Raw genomic sequence first — 13,592 nt, 5'->3', positions numbered from 1 at the left:
TTCTCCCATGATGGGACAGGGTCAGGGAGAGCAGGAAAAGGGAGGAAGGCTGAGTTTCTGCTGCTAGCTTCTCCCAGGCAGAGTAGGTGTGGCCAGTAGCCCCCATCCTCGTGGGGTCCCCTAGGTGGGCGCAGGACTGTGCTCCCCTCAACTCCGGGAGCAGCTGCAGCCCCTGTCCCAAGCTGTCCCCAGCTCCTTGGTGCCCAGCCCTCTTCCTCCTCCTCTACCTTCTCCTTCTTGTCCTCCTTTTCCTCCTCCTCCCCTCCCCTCCTGCTCTTGCTCCCCTCCTGCTCCCCACGCTGATCGCTTCCTGCCACAGAGGCGGGGGTCTGCGTGCCCGAGACCACCAGGTGGAGACAGACTCTGGGCTGTCCCCCTATAGCCGGACCCCCAACCCTGACTGCTGCTGCCGCTGGCGCCCCACTCCCTGGCCTGTGTGTCCACCTGTCTGCTGGCACCCATCACTGACAGACTCGTGTCCGTGTTCTGAGTATAACTTGCCAAACTCTTTATTCTTTCGATATTTGCAGATATGTGCCACTGTTTCCAACTTTTCATCAACAAAAAGGCCTTTCCAACTCCTTCCAAATTAGAAGATCCAGGTGGTTACACACGGCACCTCTGTACAAATTCTCTCACTTTTCATTGCCTCTCCAGGGCCGGATAAGGGATGGGCACTGGGATTGATCTAAGATTAGAGGCTCGCCCGCCCTCCAGCCAGCATGGGTCCCCCCCTCGGAGACACGCAGGAGCCTTTTAAATCCCCCCAATGTAAAGTCTAGGAAGCGCTGAGACGGCCTGCGCCTGCACTTTAAGCTGGGACATTTCTGGGCCTGCTGGATGCTGTCTAGGCACTTTCCATGCTCGGGGATGCCAGGCGGACGACCCTCATGGGATGGGAAGACCTGCAGACCCGCCGGGAATGGGCGACAGCAGCAAGTGGAGCTGGATGGGCCAAAAGACGCTTTGCTGCTGCCTCTGGAGCTGCTGTTAGCGCCTGCCGCTAGCACTCAGCTCCTTCCTCCCTCCTGCACCTCCTGCAGCCTGCATGGACTTCTGCTCCTCCTCCTCTTCCTCCTCGCAGCAGAGCAGCCATCTATGTCTCTTTAGTTTTCTTCTCTTTCAATCTCTTTGTTTTGTTCTGGGCCCAAAAGCAAAGTGAATCGGTGTCCCAGGCGTGTGGGTCTCCCATCCCTTTCTGATCCAAAGCACATGGGGCGCTCCCGGACTGAGGGGGTGTGTAGGACACTCCAGAGAGACGCTGCCGCTGCCCTTCTGCCATTGTTGTGATTCTGAATGTATTGATTGTGCTCCATGCCGTGTATGACTTGATATTCTCCTCTGTCCTAAGCACTTTGAATGAGTTCTGCTCAACAGACTGTATATTTCATATTGTATTTATTGGAGTTTGCTCTCACTGCAGCCGCCCTTGGGGGCTGGCAGGTTTTGCTCTCAACTCTCTAGACGTGTGATAGATATTTATTGTCCATGCTCTTTTGTAAGGGGCTGGTATCTCTGCCCGGTGACCTGTGCTACTTTGTATGGTGCAAGTGTGTTAACAGAATAAATCTGTTGGATTAGTAGAGGTGTGAGTTCCTTCACTGCCTGAGCCTCTCCTGCTTCCATCCATGCTCCACCTGCATCCCATGCCATCTTTGTCTGTCTCCATGTCCTGTGTGCCCCTGCGGGAAGGGGGGGGTCAGAGGTAGCCCCCATAGGAGGACAGCTCTGCTTGCCGTTGTGGGGGGAGAGGACAGCTTACCAGGGGACAGGTGGTGGGGTGGCCAGGGATGGAGTGTCCCTAGAAGGGTGAGATGCTGGCTGCTCCATGTGCTGGGAGACCTGACCTGGGAGAGAGTGGTCTGGTCTGGTCTGGTCTGGTCTGGTCTGGTCTGGTCTGGTCTGGTCTGGCAGCCTGCTGGGGATGGTGAGGCTGCATGTTTCCCTCACTGGTGCCCCCCCTAACTGACATGTGTCTCTTCTCTTCCAGTCTCGAAAGGGTGCGGACCCGGAGCGGGAGAAGAAGGTGCCGGAGTGTAAAGCAGACAGCATCGGCAGCGGGCGTGCCATCCCCATGAAGCAGGTTCGATCCTTCCCCTTCAACCCCTGCCACAGTGGGCTCCTTGGAGGGTGCTGTGAGGTGTTGTAATGTGGCTGGGCTGTCTTTGGATGGCATGAGCTCATGGGAGAGTACAGAGGAGCTGGGTGCCCCTCGACCCAGCACTGGGCACCTGTGGATGGCTGCACACCTGCCTGGACCCAAGGAGCACTGTGTGTGGGTGCTGGTGGGAACCCTGTGTTGTGCTAGTGGTGCTGGTCTGGACCCTGTGGTGTGTGGAGGGGTCTGGGTGCCAAGCGGGGGCTGCTCTGGCTGGTGGAGTGGTTCCAGCAGATGGCATCTGTGCCCTGTGCCTGTGCCCCAGCCCCCCCCTCCCTTCCTCTCCTCTTCTCTCCTCTGCTCCTCCCGCTCCTCCCGGCTGCCCTCCAGCAGGACTGGGACCCCCTTCTCCTCCCAGGCCACAGTAGAAAGCGGTGACTGGTATGTGCACCATGAGCCACTGGGGAGCAACTGCTTGCTCTGCAGCAGAGCCTCCTGCCTCTGCCAGGATCCAACCCTGAGCATGTCTTGCCCCCCTGTCCATCAGCTGGAAAGCAGCATTGGGGAATGTCTGAGACAGCCAAGTGGCATGGGCTGGCTGGCTGCTGTTTCCAGCAGGACTCCATTGCACTACTGGCAAGGCTCATCCTACACTGCTTTGCAGCCCAGCTGTGCCTCTGCCTTGCACCCTGTGCTCCCCATTGTGAATCTCTTTCGCTTCCCATGGCCCCAGCTGGCCTTGCTGCCTGCTGCCTGAGCCAAGCTGCTGGGGCAGTGAGGGGGCAAGGCAGAGCCTGTATCCCAGCAGGTACTGGGGACCTGGGACTGTTCCATGCCGAGTATTTGCTGGGGAAGGGACTCACAGGAAGGCATTGGTGGGGCCAGGCAGGCTGGGCAGGGGGTACAGCTGGAAGGAGGCTGTGTTCCCAAGGGTCAGCTCTGGGAGCAGGGGTGAACTGTGGCATGGGAAACGATGCTGGGGGAGGGGCTGGGGGTCTTGCACGAGGGGGCTCTGCTTCCAGAGTGCCAAAGGTTTGTGCAGAATAGGGCACATAAGCTGCATGCCAGGTCAGGCCTATCCTTCTTTTATTCTGGTTGGAGCAGGGGTCAAGGCTCCTTTAACTTTTGCCAGGATGTTGGCCCTTCTGAACACACTGCTCACTTGTTCCCATCAGAGCTGTCTGCCTCGGCACCTCCTCAGGGGGATGGTGTGTTGGTGATGATGGGCAGTGCCTGCTCCAGCCCCCTCAAGCACTGTCCTGGAGGCTGTGAGCTCCCACTCCAGCCCTGGTGGAGAACCGGTTTGAGGTGGCAGTGCCTGTGTGCCCTGATGGAGGGTCAGCCCAGCACTGGGGTAGTGCTAGGACCAGAGCACTGCTGTGACCTGTCCCTTGAGGTTTTGTGGCATGCTGGAATTCCTGTTCTCCCGCTGCTTGGGTTAAACCATTGTGCTACAGCACCTTGGGAAGCTGCAGAGCTTTGTTCCTAAAGGAGAAAACAGGACAGTAACTGCGTGGTGTAAACATGCAGTGTGGTAGATGCAGAGTGACATCAGAGGGCTGCAGTTCTACATCATCCCTGCTCTGGCCCTTTGCCAGGTCATCCCTCCAGGAGGAGTGATGACTGGGTACCACCAGTCTGAAAAGGAGAAGAGTCTCTTTGGAGACTTCTCCTTATCACAAAGATCTGGGATAGGTGGTGATTGCTCTGCTCTCTGACAGGGACCTGCTCTTTATGGAAGATTGAGGAGATCTTGTTTGACATCTCTTTGAATGGCAGCAAAGGAGCAGGGTCTTTAGCTAGTTTCGCTCTCACATGGTCTGATGGCATCCTGCCCAGCCATCAAAGAGCAGAGCAGCTGATCATTTTGAGGGCTGTGGAAGGCAGATGTGTGGGATCTTCTGCCTGGGTGCTTGGCCAGTTTCTGACTTACTCCCCTCAGCATGTGCACTGCTGGGCTGGTGGGTGTCATGACCACTGGTAGGTAACCTTGGGAGCAGCATCCTCTGCTTGGTGCATGCTTAAATCATCTCAAGACAGCTGAAGTCTGTGGGTAATGTGAGGCAGCAGGAGGGGCAGACTCCTTCCCTGATAACTGTGATCACCATCTCTTCCTGGGCTCTGTGGGAAGAAGACTGGCATGAGGCACTAGTGGCAGCCTCGTTTGGTGCTTGGTTCTTTGGATGTCTGCACAGAGCCAGGTCTGATGGCCAGGAACTCTATCTGCTGTGGGGGACTCTGGGTTGGGTGTTGCAGAAAGGAGAAATGTTGGGTAGGCACTTTGCGTGGCTGAGAAGGGACGTATGCTGCCATACAGGTGTGGTGGCTGGCTCTCACTTGTCACCAGCTTCTCCAGCACTACTGAGAACAACAACTCTGAGTGACTTTATGCCCCAAGCACACCTTGAAAAGACAGAAATCCCCAGTGGGAAGATCAGACCAGGGGTGCTGGGGCCTCCCCATGCCTAAGAACAGACTGTGGCCAGTGCCTCTGCTGGGGCTGCTCCACTCTGTGGATCAGCCTTTGCCTCCATGTTGGTTTGGTGATAAGTAGGCTCTGATGGTCTTGCAAGCTTGGAAAAGCTTCTTCATAGCTGGACGCTTGTTTCTGAGAAGTGGGTTAATTAGGCCGGGAGACTAAGTTTCCCCAGCTGTTGGTTGCTAGGAACAAAACTGCTATTTGCCCATGTACCAGATTCTTTCTGGGGAGGCTGCAGTGGCTGTGCAGGCAGCCCAGGGTCCCCCGGTCCCTGCCCTGGCTCACTTTGGGCCACGCACTCCAGTAGGGCCCAAGGCGGGTGACTTCTCCTCCTTGGGAGCTGGGATCATGCTGGGAACTTAGATTACATTTAAATTGCCATTTGCATTTTCCAATCAATACACGACTTTACAATTAAGTTTGGTGTTAAAATTCTTAGCAAAAAAGTGAGTGGAAGGGAGATTTGTGGAGTAAACGAGTCCTTTGGGGGCCATCGCCGCTCCCTGCTTCATTACGCTGCATATTGCTGCTGCTGCTGCTGCTGCTGCTTTTACTGTGCACCACCATGATCTGAACATGGAACAGAGACACCCACCCTGGCCAAGATAGTGCCGGGAGAGAAAGGAAAAGTGGGGAGAGGGAGAGGGCTGGGATCTCTTTCCTCTCGTCTCTGGCAGCTTCGTCCCTTCGCGTGTGATTTCCTTGCTCAAGAAGAAACTTAGGGAAGAGTCATTTCTTGCAAATCTTTCCACGAGGCTCAGGGGGAGGTTGAGGCACGCAGCACAGCGGTCTCAGCAGACCCAGGGATGCCTGCCCAGAGAATACCCAAAACATGTAAGGAAGGGATCTGTCCATCTGTGGGGACATGCCTGCCCCTGCCCTGTCCCCTGTGTTTCAGGCAGCTGCATCCTTCTCACCCCTTCTCACTTCTCTCTAAGCTGCTGGGAAGCTTCCCTCCAGGAAAACCAGAGTTCTCTGGGTGCTGCTGAGCCAAACCCCTCCCATTCTGCCATCAAAAAAGAAGCTGTGCTTCAGAGTTGTAACACTGATGCAGTCAGCACAGGAATGTGGTTAAAACCCAGAATCCTCTTGGCTTCTGCCGCTGCATCTTGGTCTCCCTCAAAGCTGTGAACATCAAGTCTCACTGAACTTTGTCTCTTGATTCTGCTCTTTCTTACCAACATTTGGCCTTAAGGGCCCCTTCCTCTCCCTCTGATTTATTAGATGTTTGCTTAAACTGTGTAACTGCTCCTAATTTTGGACTCCTGTGCCTCCTGGCTCAAAAAAATGGGCTGCCAGTCCTCAATTCCCTCTTTCCAGGTCTGGTTTTGCTTGTGTTTCAGTTTGCAAAGTACCAGATTTGTAGCTGAACTCCTTTCTGCAGACAGCATGTTTTGGGGGCTTGACAGAAGATGCAGCAGCCTGGAAGTGTTGAAGCAGGTATTTACGTAGCACCAAGGTGTATTGAGTGGAAGGTGCCTCAAGCGGAGGCTGTTTTGCAGTGTGGGGGCTGCTTTGCAGTGTGTGCTGGTAGGGCAGACTGTAGGTTGGACTCAGGTTTAAGGCCAAGAGGGATTGTTGTGCCCAGGAGCCAGAGAATTCCACCCAGCGTCTTTGAGCCGAATTTGTAACTTCAGCCTGATCTGGAGCAAGTTTGCTTGAAAGATACCAAACAAACATTCTCAGATAACAGAGAACCCACTGTTTATCTAGGCCAGCTGGTGTGATATCAGTATATGAGGAGGAACAAGTGTTCTCACATGCTGTGTAGGAGATTCATGGCCCAGTGGTGCTGGAGAGGACCATTTTGTGCAGGTCAAAACCAGAGCAGAACCAGCTGTGTCCTTGTGATGAGAACACACAGGTACCCGATACCCAGAGGTGCTCTGGCATGGCTGGAGACTCTCCAGGGCAAGCAGGTTGATGCTCTCAGCAGCACATTCTGCAACATGGGAGCTATGGGTTTGGGACTGAGTGTCCAAAAGAGAGAAGAGCACCTGGGGATGTAATCAGAGTCTTTAGATGATGTTAAAGTGGCCACACCACTGCTCAGAGTGATCACTGCAACAGGACAAGTGCTCTGTCCCATCATAGGGGTGCAGGAACATCAGGGTCCCATCTGTGGTGGGCAGGAGTGAGGGTTCCATCACTGATGGTTTTAATGGAGAGGTTGGAGTGACATGGGCACACCTGAGCCTTCCCTGGGGAGGGATGTGGCCTTCAAGCACTCTTCCAGCTCTGCTCACTCTGACAGTGTCTCAGCTGGGAAACACCTGCCCTGCCTGACCTGACAGCCCTCTGCCAGGCCAAGTTCCCTTCTCAGCTGAGCAGCAGCAGCTCAGGAGTGTGTCAGGGATGGCCCTGAGGGAGCCCAGGCTCCGGGTAGGCTGGTGGACTGACCTTGCATGAATTGTGCTGAAGTCCACACACTGCTCAGGAGCTCGGTTTTCCACGTGGCAGTCTGTGTTACTGACCAGTCACTGCAGTGATTTGCACCTTGTGGTTTCTCTGTTATCTTCAGGTTTTCTGGTTTTGTGAGTTTTTTTGAGCTCATTTGGGGAAGGCATCGATTAAATAGCATGAACCAAGTGGAGGCTGGCTGGACCTGTATACAAGTACAGGGATTTGCCATTTCTGACTACACTTGTTCTCATTCATGATTACCTTTTGAGACCTTTCACTTGACCAGTTTTGGCTCCATACATTAATGGCTTTATGGATTTTGTGCAGTTGGTTTCTAATGGCATGTGCTGCTCAGTTAAGAGCCTTACAGTAAACTAAAAATGCTGTATCAGCACGGTTACCATTATCATCAGGTAGTGCAGTCTTAACCAAATGTAGCACCAAACTTCTCTGCGATGGTTGACATTAGTTACACTGCTGTCCTCTCATTCTTTGCTGATCACTTCTTGCTGTGGCTTTTCCACAGTTTTGCCCATTGTAAATGTCCAGCTGAGTGGCTGTAATTACAAGGGTCATTGCTTTTTCCCTTGCAGATCTTGGCAAATCAGGAGCTTTCAGGCTGCTGCCATATCCCAGGGCCTGTTAAAATCAGCACCTTAAATGCAGGGGGTCAGATCCCACCCCCAGCACAGCTGAGCTTCTGCTACTCTGTTTAAACTTTCTCTCTCTTGCATGAGTGGGAGGCTTTTCCTTTTCACACCGTTTGCTTCCCAAGTGCTGAGCATAAGCGGTCATGGAGCACTTCTGCCTTTTCTGCATCATTTGTTGCTGATTTCATGGTCATGTCTGGCAGCGTTGTTACCCCAGCATGTGCCAAACCCTACAACTTTTTGTTGTGTTTTTCTGTCTTGGAGGCACAGCAGCCTCAGTCTCTAGGCAGTGGGACAGGGCCCCCCAAATATGCTGAGGCTGACAGGACAGAGATTTTCTGTCCAGGTTTTTGTGGAGGTGCTGGCCTGGGGCCCAGATTTTTGCCATGTTAGGAGCAGCCAGTCTGGATGTTTGTCCAGACAGGGCTTTCGGAGGGCCTGGGTCCGACAGTTGGTAGATCCAGCTTTTTCCCAGACTCTGTTATTCATCTGTACTTTTGTCGCCCTGTGCTGTCCTTTCTCCCCTGCTGGCAGAATACTTGATGTTCTCTCCCCAGTCCCTGCTCTAGAGCCCTTGCACTGGCTTATTGCCCCATCTGCCTTCTTCCTCTCCTCCTCTGGTCTTACCTGGTGCACAATGAATTGCTGCAAGAAGCAGGTGTCCAAGCTCTGAGTATTGGTTCAGATAAGTGGAAGCTAGGTCTGGGTTAGTTCTGGGTTGGGCTGGTGGGAAGAAGGAGCTTCATAGCATGTCAGCATGATTGTTTTCAGGCCCCAGGAGCATGCTGTCCCTGAAGACCATGGGATGGGTCTCATGTGAAATCCTGATGAGGGAAGGGGTCGAGCTGACTCCTCAACTGCCCAGGACTTGCTCTACCTCCTGAAGTGTGTCCCTAGCTCATTGGTTTGACATCTCTGAGAACTGTGAGCAGGCAATTGCATCCCTTGTGAGACTTGAATCACAGAGTGTTGTTCCATTGATTGGCCTCTGCCAGGTTGTCCTTGCCTTGACCATCCCTCTGGCTATGCTTTTGGCAATGGAAGAAGGTTTGTGAGCACTGTGGTAACAGAGCAAGCCATGTCAGTTGGTGATGAGGTTGCTTCTGCCTTGTGTTGGCATTGTTCTTCAGCATGGAAAGGGTTGACCAGAGGGCATGATTTGGGACAGCAGAATAGCTGGTACTTCCCTCAGAGGGTCTGATCATCAGTACTGGCATTGCTGAGAAGGGGGGTGGGCTGTATGTGGATGCATGCTGAGGTGGGTGAGAATAGCAGCAGCCCTTTCCCTACCAGTCCCAGGGAAAACCCTGTTGGGAGGGACAACCTAGATTATGTTTTCTTGAGGCCTGATCTTCGTGTGTCTTCAAAGCCTGCTCTACAAGGGGCAGTGTTGGAGCTGAGCGGGAAGTGCCCGGTCCAAACAAGGTCTGAGCATCTTGACACTTCTCTTCTAGGGCATTCTCCTCAAACGCAGTGGCAAGTCTCTCAACAAGGAGTGGAAGAAGAAGTACGTGACACTGTGTGACAACGGAGTCCTCACCTACCATCCCAGCCTGCATGTAAGTATTGTGCTGGGCTGGATAGAGGAGCAGGGTAGGACAGAGCTGTGTCCTTCATGCTGTGTCTGCGGCTGCAGGTTCCCTTGCAGATGTCACAGTTGCAGAGGTGCTCGAGAGGGTTTGGCAGCAGATGAAAGCCCCGGTCTCTGCCTGCAGCAGGACCCCTGGCAGGGCAGGCATATTCAGCGGAGCTGGAGACAGCCTCATCCCTCTCATGAAGGCTGTCTCTGCAGTGCCAGGCTGGGTGGGAAAACCTGATAGGAACATGCATGATTATGCTGAGCAAATGCAGCTTCCTTCTCTCCATTTACCTTGCTCAGTCCATTAAAGCAGGGCCTGGTGTCTCCCCGCATCTGGGCTGAGGAGCAGGCGGAGAACTTGCAGCCATGGCTGATGGTGCCATTTGGGTGTGGAATAATTTTCCTGGCTGCTAGGTATTGGGTAATGGAGATGAGGTGGCTGTGCAGAGCCTGCCGAGCTGAGCTGTCACTCGATGCATCTCTGATCCTCCTCACTGCTTGGCTCAGGCACGCAGCTGCCTCCCCATCCATCTCTGTCGCCTCCCCACTGTGGGGCTAATGACTTCTTCCCCATTCCCTCTTGAGCACAGTTTGCTTCTGAGACAGTGAGCCACGGACAGGCACACCTGTGACATGGAGGCCATAGCACCCGCTGCAGAGACAGTGGGGCAGGACAGATGGACAGACAGCCGGACAGTGGCTGGGGAGCATGGGGTAGTTTAGGTGGTGCTGTGTTGCAAGGAGTTTACCAAAGAGTGTTGCAGCTCCTGTGCTCCCTGATCTCCCATGGTGCTGCAATGCCCTGAGCCTCAGAGTTGTTCCCGTTTCTAACTCCATGTTTCTGTCTCATGGGCTTGCAGCCCCTGAGCCATAATGAGCCTGTTGACCCTCCTCTCCTGACACTGGAAATCCATTCACTGCATTTCTTTTCTGTACTTTGTGTGAGCCTTGAGAACAGGTTTTTCTCTTGTACTCTTTGATCCTTGCCCCATGCTGTGGGTCTACAGTTGCCTAACTTTGTAACCCCATTTTTTTGGTCTTTAGAGACCCAAACTGGGAGGCAATGGCGGCTGGTGCTGCTGCCTGCTCTGCGTGTGTGCTCACACGTGTGTGGGGGTTTATCACATTTCCATCGGCAACATCACAGGCCATTATTACAATCAGCTGTAGAGGCACAGTAATTTCTGGGATGTTGTTTAACTGCTCTTGGATGCTGCTGCTACACACTAGGTTTCTCTCCGTTTTACACTGTTTCTTCCTCAGGGGGTGATCTAGATTGATGTCACTTGCTTCCCTTACTGCACTTCTTCAGTGTTTCATTTCATTACTACATTGCCCCAAGCAAAAATCTGGTTTGCTTCCACCTGATGCTCCTGGTGATCCACAGTCCGTTGCTAAGCTGGGTACAAGATGGGCCTCTCCTCCCCCAGGTGTCACTGAAACCTTTGTACCTTGCATCCCATATAGGCGTTGTATTGCCCAATATATTTACCTAGAGCAACCTGTATGGGACCCAGAACACAGAGCTGCTTGCTGCCCTGCTCTGCCTGCTGCAGAGATGGGGGTCTGCTCCCTCCATAGCATTGTCCCATGAGAAGAGGGGACAAGAGCCATGACACCTGCCATCACGTTACATTTTACTGTGATGCCGAGGAAGACTTTGATGAGCAGTGAGCTGTTCTGATGAGCAAAAGTCCCTCTGCCTTGCTTTGTCTTGCCTTTGCTCTGGATATCTGCTTTGTGACCTACTGGGAGAGGACATGAAGAGGTGGTCCAGAAGAGGATGTCTCATGATATCTTCTCCACATCTTCTAGAGTGAGTTGGGAGATGCTGCAATGTGTTTATCACTGGGTTTGTTCCCATGGCATGAAACAAGTTCCCAAGTCCTTTCACAGGATGACCCAAGCAGGGCATTTTGGGGTTGTACTGCCCGGGTCACAAGGGAAACCCGTGTTCCTGAGGCAGGGCATATGCTTCCTCCTCATCCCTTTTGCTTCCATTTAAACAGCAGCTCCCAGGCCAGGTAAGGTCAGGACAGGGTCCTCACTCAAGGAGTCACTCAGCATCCTCCAGTTCCTTCCTTGAGCTGTGAAGTCCCAGCTTGTCCCCTGTCCTACTCAGGATGAGCCTGCACTGCCACGTGTGGGGGGCAGCAGGACTCAGGGTGCAGCAGAGGGATCCCTGCGGGCACAACTGCACACTAAGGGAGGAGAGTCTTTGCCAGCCCCTGTCCAGATGTTCAAGCCTTGGAGCATCCTTTTGCTGTGTTTATGTTCCCAATGGCCTTTCCCAATGGTGTGATCCAGGGCAATTCCTGCCTAGCCTTCTCTTGTATCTCTGTTATGTTCCCTCCCTGTCCCTCTTGGGGTAGGTATAGATATCCCAGGGATCAGCAGCTCTGCATTTCCTCTTTTACCTTCAGTAGACACATTTGCCCCAGACGTGTCTCTGTCCTGTTGGATGGACACTACTACATGGCTCTGGCTGGGTCATACTTTTGATTTTATCAACAAAAGCTTCCTGGTGGGGCTATTGGTCTGCTTCTGGATGTTTATCTCTTGACCTGGTTTTGGATTGGTATCTCGTTACCTCCAGCCCCACTTTGAAGTTTCCTCACTGTGAGTCAGGTTTAAGTGGTGGGTTTGTAGTCACAGGCTGACAGAGTGCTCAGGTGATCTGGGTCCAGCCCTGAAATTAGGAGGCCCTGGCTTGGTCCTGCGGAGCTGTGCTTGGGACCTGCTCTGAGGTGCCACCTCTGCCTCCTCACTGGAACAGTCCGAGGTTTCAGAGATATAGAGCAGGAGGCTTGGGTTGGAGCAGTGGGCAGCTGAAGGCAGGAGAGCTTGAGGACCTGACCTTTGGATTCAGCACAGCTTTCCTTGTGGCATCTATATTTTTCTTACCTTTCTGCGAGTCTGTTCAGTGACAGGAAAAGAGAGTTCTCTGAAGAGATTGGTGTGGTTTCCTATCACTTTTCCAAAGCCTTGGAGAGTACAAGCTTCTGCTGGTAAGGACATGTGTGGTGCAGCCCAGCTCACTGGCCAGGCTGTGCTGTGCTGCGCAGAGCTGGAGAGAAAGCAGCTCCCATTTTGCAGCCAGTGGAGCCATTCACACAATCACCTTCTGTTAATTCTATCTGCAACATCAATTAAATTGTTTGTAGAAACTAATTGAATGTGGCTTAATCACACATCTTAATAGCTTTCCACGCTTTGAACTCGTTGTTAATTCCAGTAATAAAATGAAATGAGAGAACTGGCTGGGTAATTAGCAAGGAGGCTTGGGAAGAAATTGCTGTTTTATAGCATGTAATAAAAGCAGTGCGCTGGTGACCGCTCTCTCCGGCAGGCAGCCGGCTAGCACAGCAATTGTGCTGAGTGAGGGAAAATCCTTCAGCCTCTCTGAGATTCCCTGCCCAGGGGTGCCACCAGGCTCCCACCCAACTGAAAACAGTTTGTCTGGTTGGACTGGTTATCTAGGAATTGCCTGGGGCACATGTCATCTGAGGTCAAGTCATCCAGGGGTTGGAAGCCCCGAGGGGTGTGCTGCCAGGCTGCCCCATCTCTTGGGTCTGCTGCCAGGACAGGTTGGCTGAACAGGGTTCTGTGGAGAGAGAGAAGTTCAAGGTGTGGAGGTGCTGCTGAAAGGTTGAACCTTTGCAGGTGGTCACCTGAAACCCCAAAGCATTGCCCACACAGCCTCTTGGAGCCAAGGACTGGGAGGAGGGTTGCTCTTGAACTGGTCTTGCTCATGTGTTCATCTTGTATTTGGAAGCAGGCAGACACCAGCTCAGAGTTAATCTTTTTGGTGACCTCCTTGTGAACTTGGAGCAATCCCAAGCCTCCCCACAGCAGCCACAGTCTCACCCTGGATGGTGCCTGCTGCCCCTCTCTAGTCGCAGTGCCCATCCCCAGTGCAGAGCACCCACGTCACGAGTCCTCCCAGAGTCTCCAATTCAGCTTTCAATCCCTGCTCCCTTGGGCTTTGCCCAGGAGCAGGGCTGGGCAGTTCCCCCTGTGCATCTCTCTTTAGATTATGTTGGTCATGTCTTCTTAGGGCATGAGCCCAAGGAAGAGCCAGACACATCTCAGAGCGTGAGGTGAGAGCTGCAGTGCCCTATGGAGCAGGGAAGGGGTGGAAGGCATGGGACACAGCTCTCAGGAGACATTAGAGGTCTGCAGCCTTGTTTTCACCAAAAGATGAGGTGCCATTAGGAAGCAGAATATTAACAGTCTGCTCATGGATATTTTGGTCTTCCAGAAGGAATGGTGGAAGCACCAAGTTTTGAATAAAGTAAAGCTGTGCAGGTGAATGTAGAAAGGAGTTATCCTGAGTTGGTGTCTTTTGGCTTGAATTATGCTTACTGTGACCCAAGAGGGAAT

The 13,592-nt window shown here is 53.1% G+C and overlaps 1 protein-coding gene and 1 long non-coding RNA gene across 5 annotated transcripts in view; one reads left to right on the top strand and one right to left on the bottom strand.

Annotated features, from left to right (window-relative positions):
- The window catches only part of AGAP3 (ArfGAP with GTPase domain, ankyrin repeat and PH domain 3), a 120,065-nt gene that overhangs the window by 67,567 nt on the left and 38,906 nt on the right, over window positions 1-13,592 (top strand). For 3 of the 4 annotated variants that reach the window (XM_071734422.1, XM_071734421.1, XM_071734423.1), the window contains exons 9-10: window positions 1,991-2,083; window positions 9,085-9,189. In XM_071734422.1, coding sequence (XP_071590523.1) covers window positions 1,991-2,083; window positions 9,085-9,189 — 198 coding nt within the window. Of the gene's footprint in view, window positions 1-530; window positions 661-1,990; window positions 2,084-9,084; window positions 9,190-13,592 lie in introns of those variants that run through there. The other variant, XM_071734425.1, reaches the window with a different exon arrangement.
- LOC139793651 (uncharacterized) lies at window positions 4,734-8,294 on the bottom strand. Its single transcript, XR_011724692.1, has 3 exons — window positions 8,258-8,294; window positions 7,410-7,619; window positions 4,734-5,387 (listed from the first exon to the last, which is right to left on the bottom strand). It is a non-coding gene; the product is annotated as an uncharacterized lncRNA (long non-coding RNA).

Source organism: Heliangelus exortis, chromosome 2 (assembly GCF_036169615.1).
Source record: "Heliangelus exortis chromosome 2, bHelExo1.hap1, whole genome shotgun sequence".
In the NCBI taxonomy this organism is placed as follows: Eukaryota; Metazoa; Chordata; class Aves; order Apodiformes; family Trochilidae; genus Heliangelus; species Heliangelus exortis.
The sequence above is the reverse complement of the archived record's forward strand: the minus strand, read 5'-3'. Positions and strand labels throughout refer to the sequence as shown.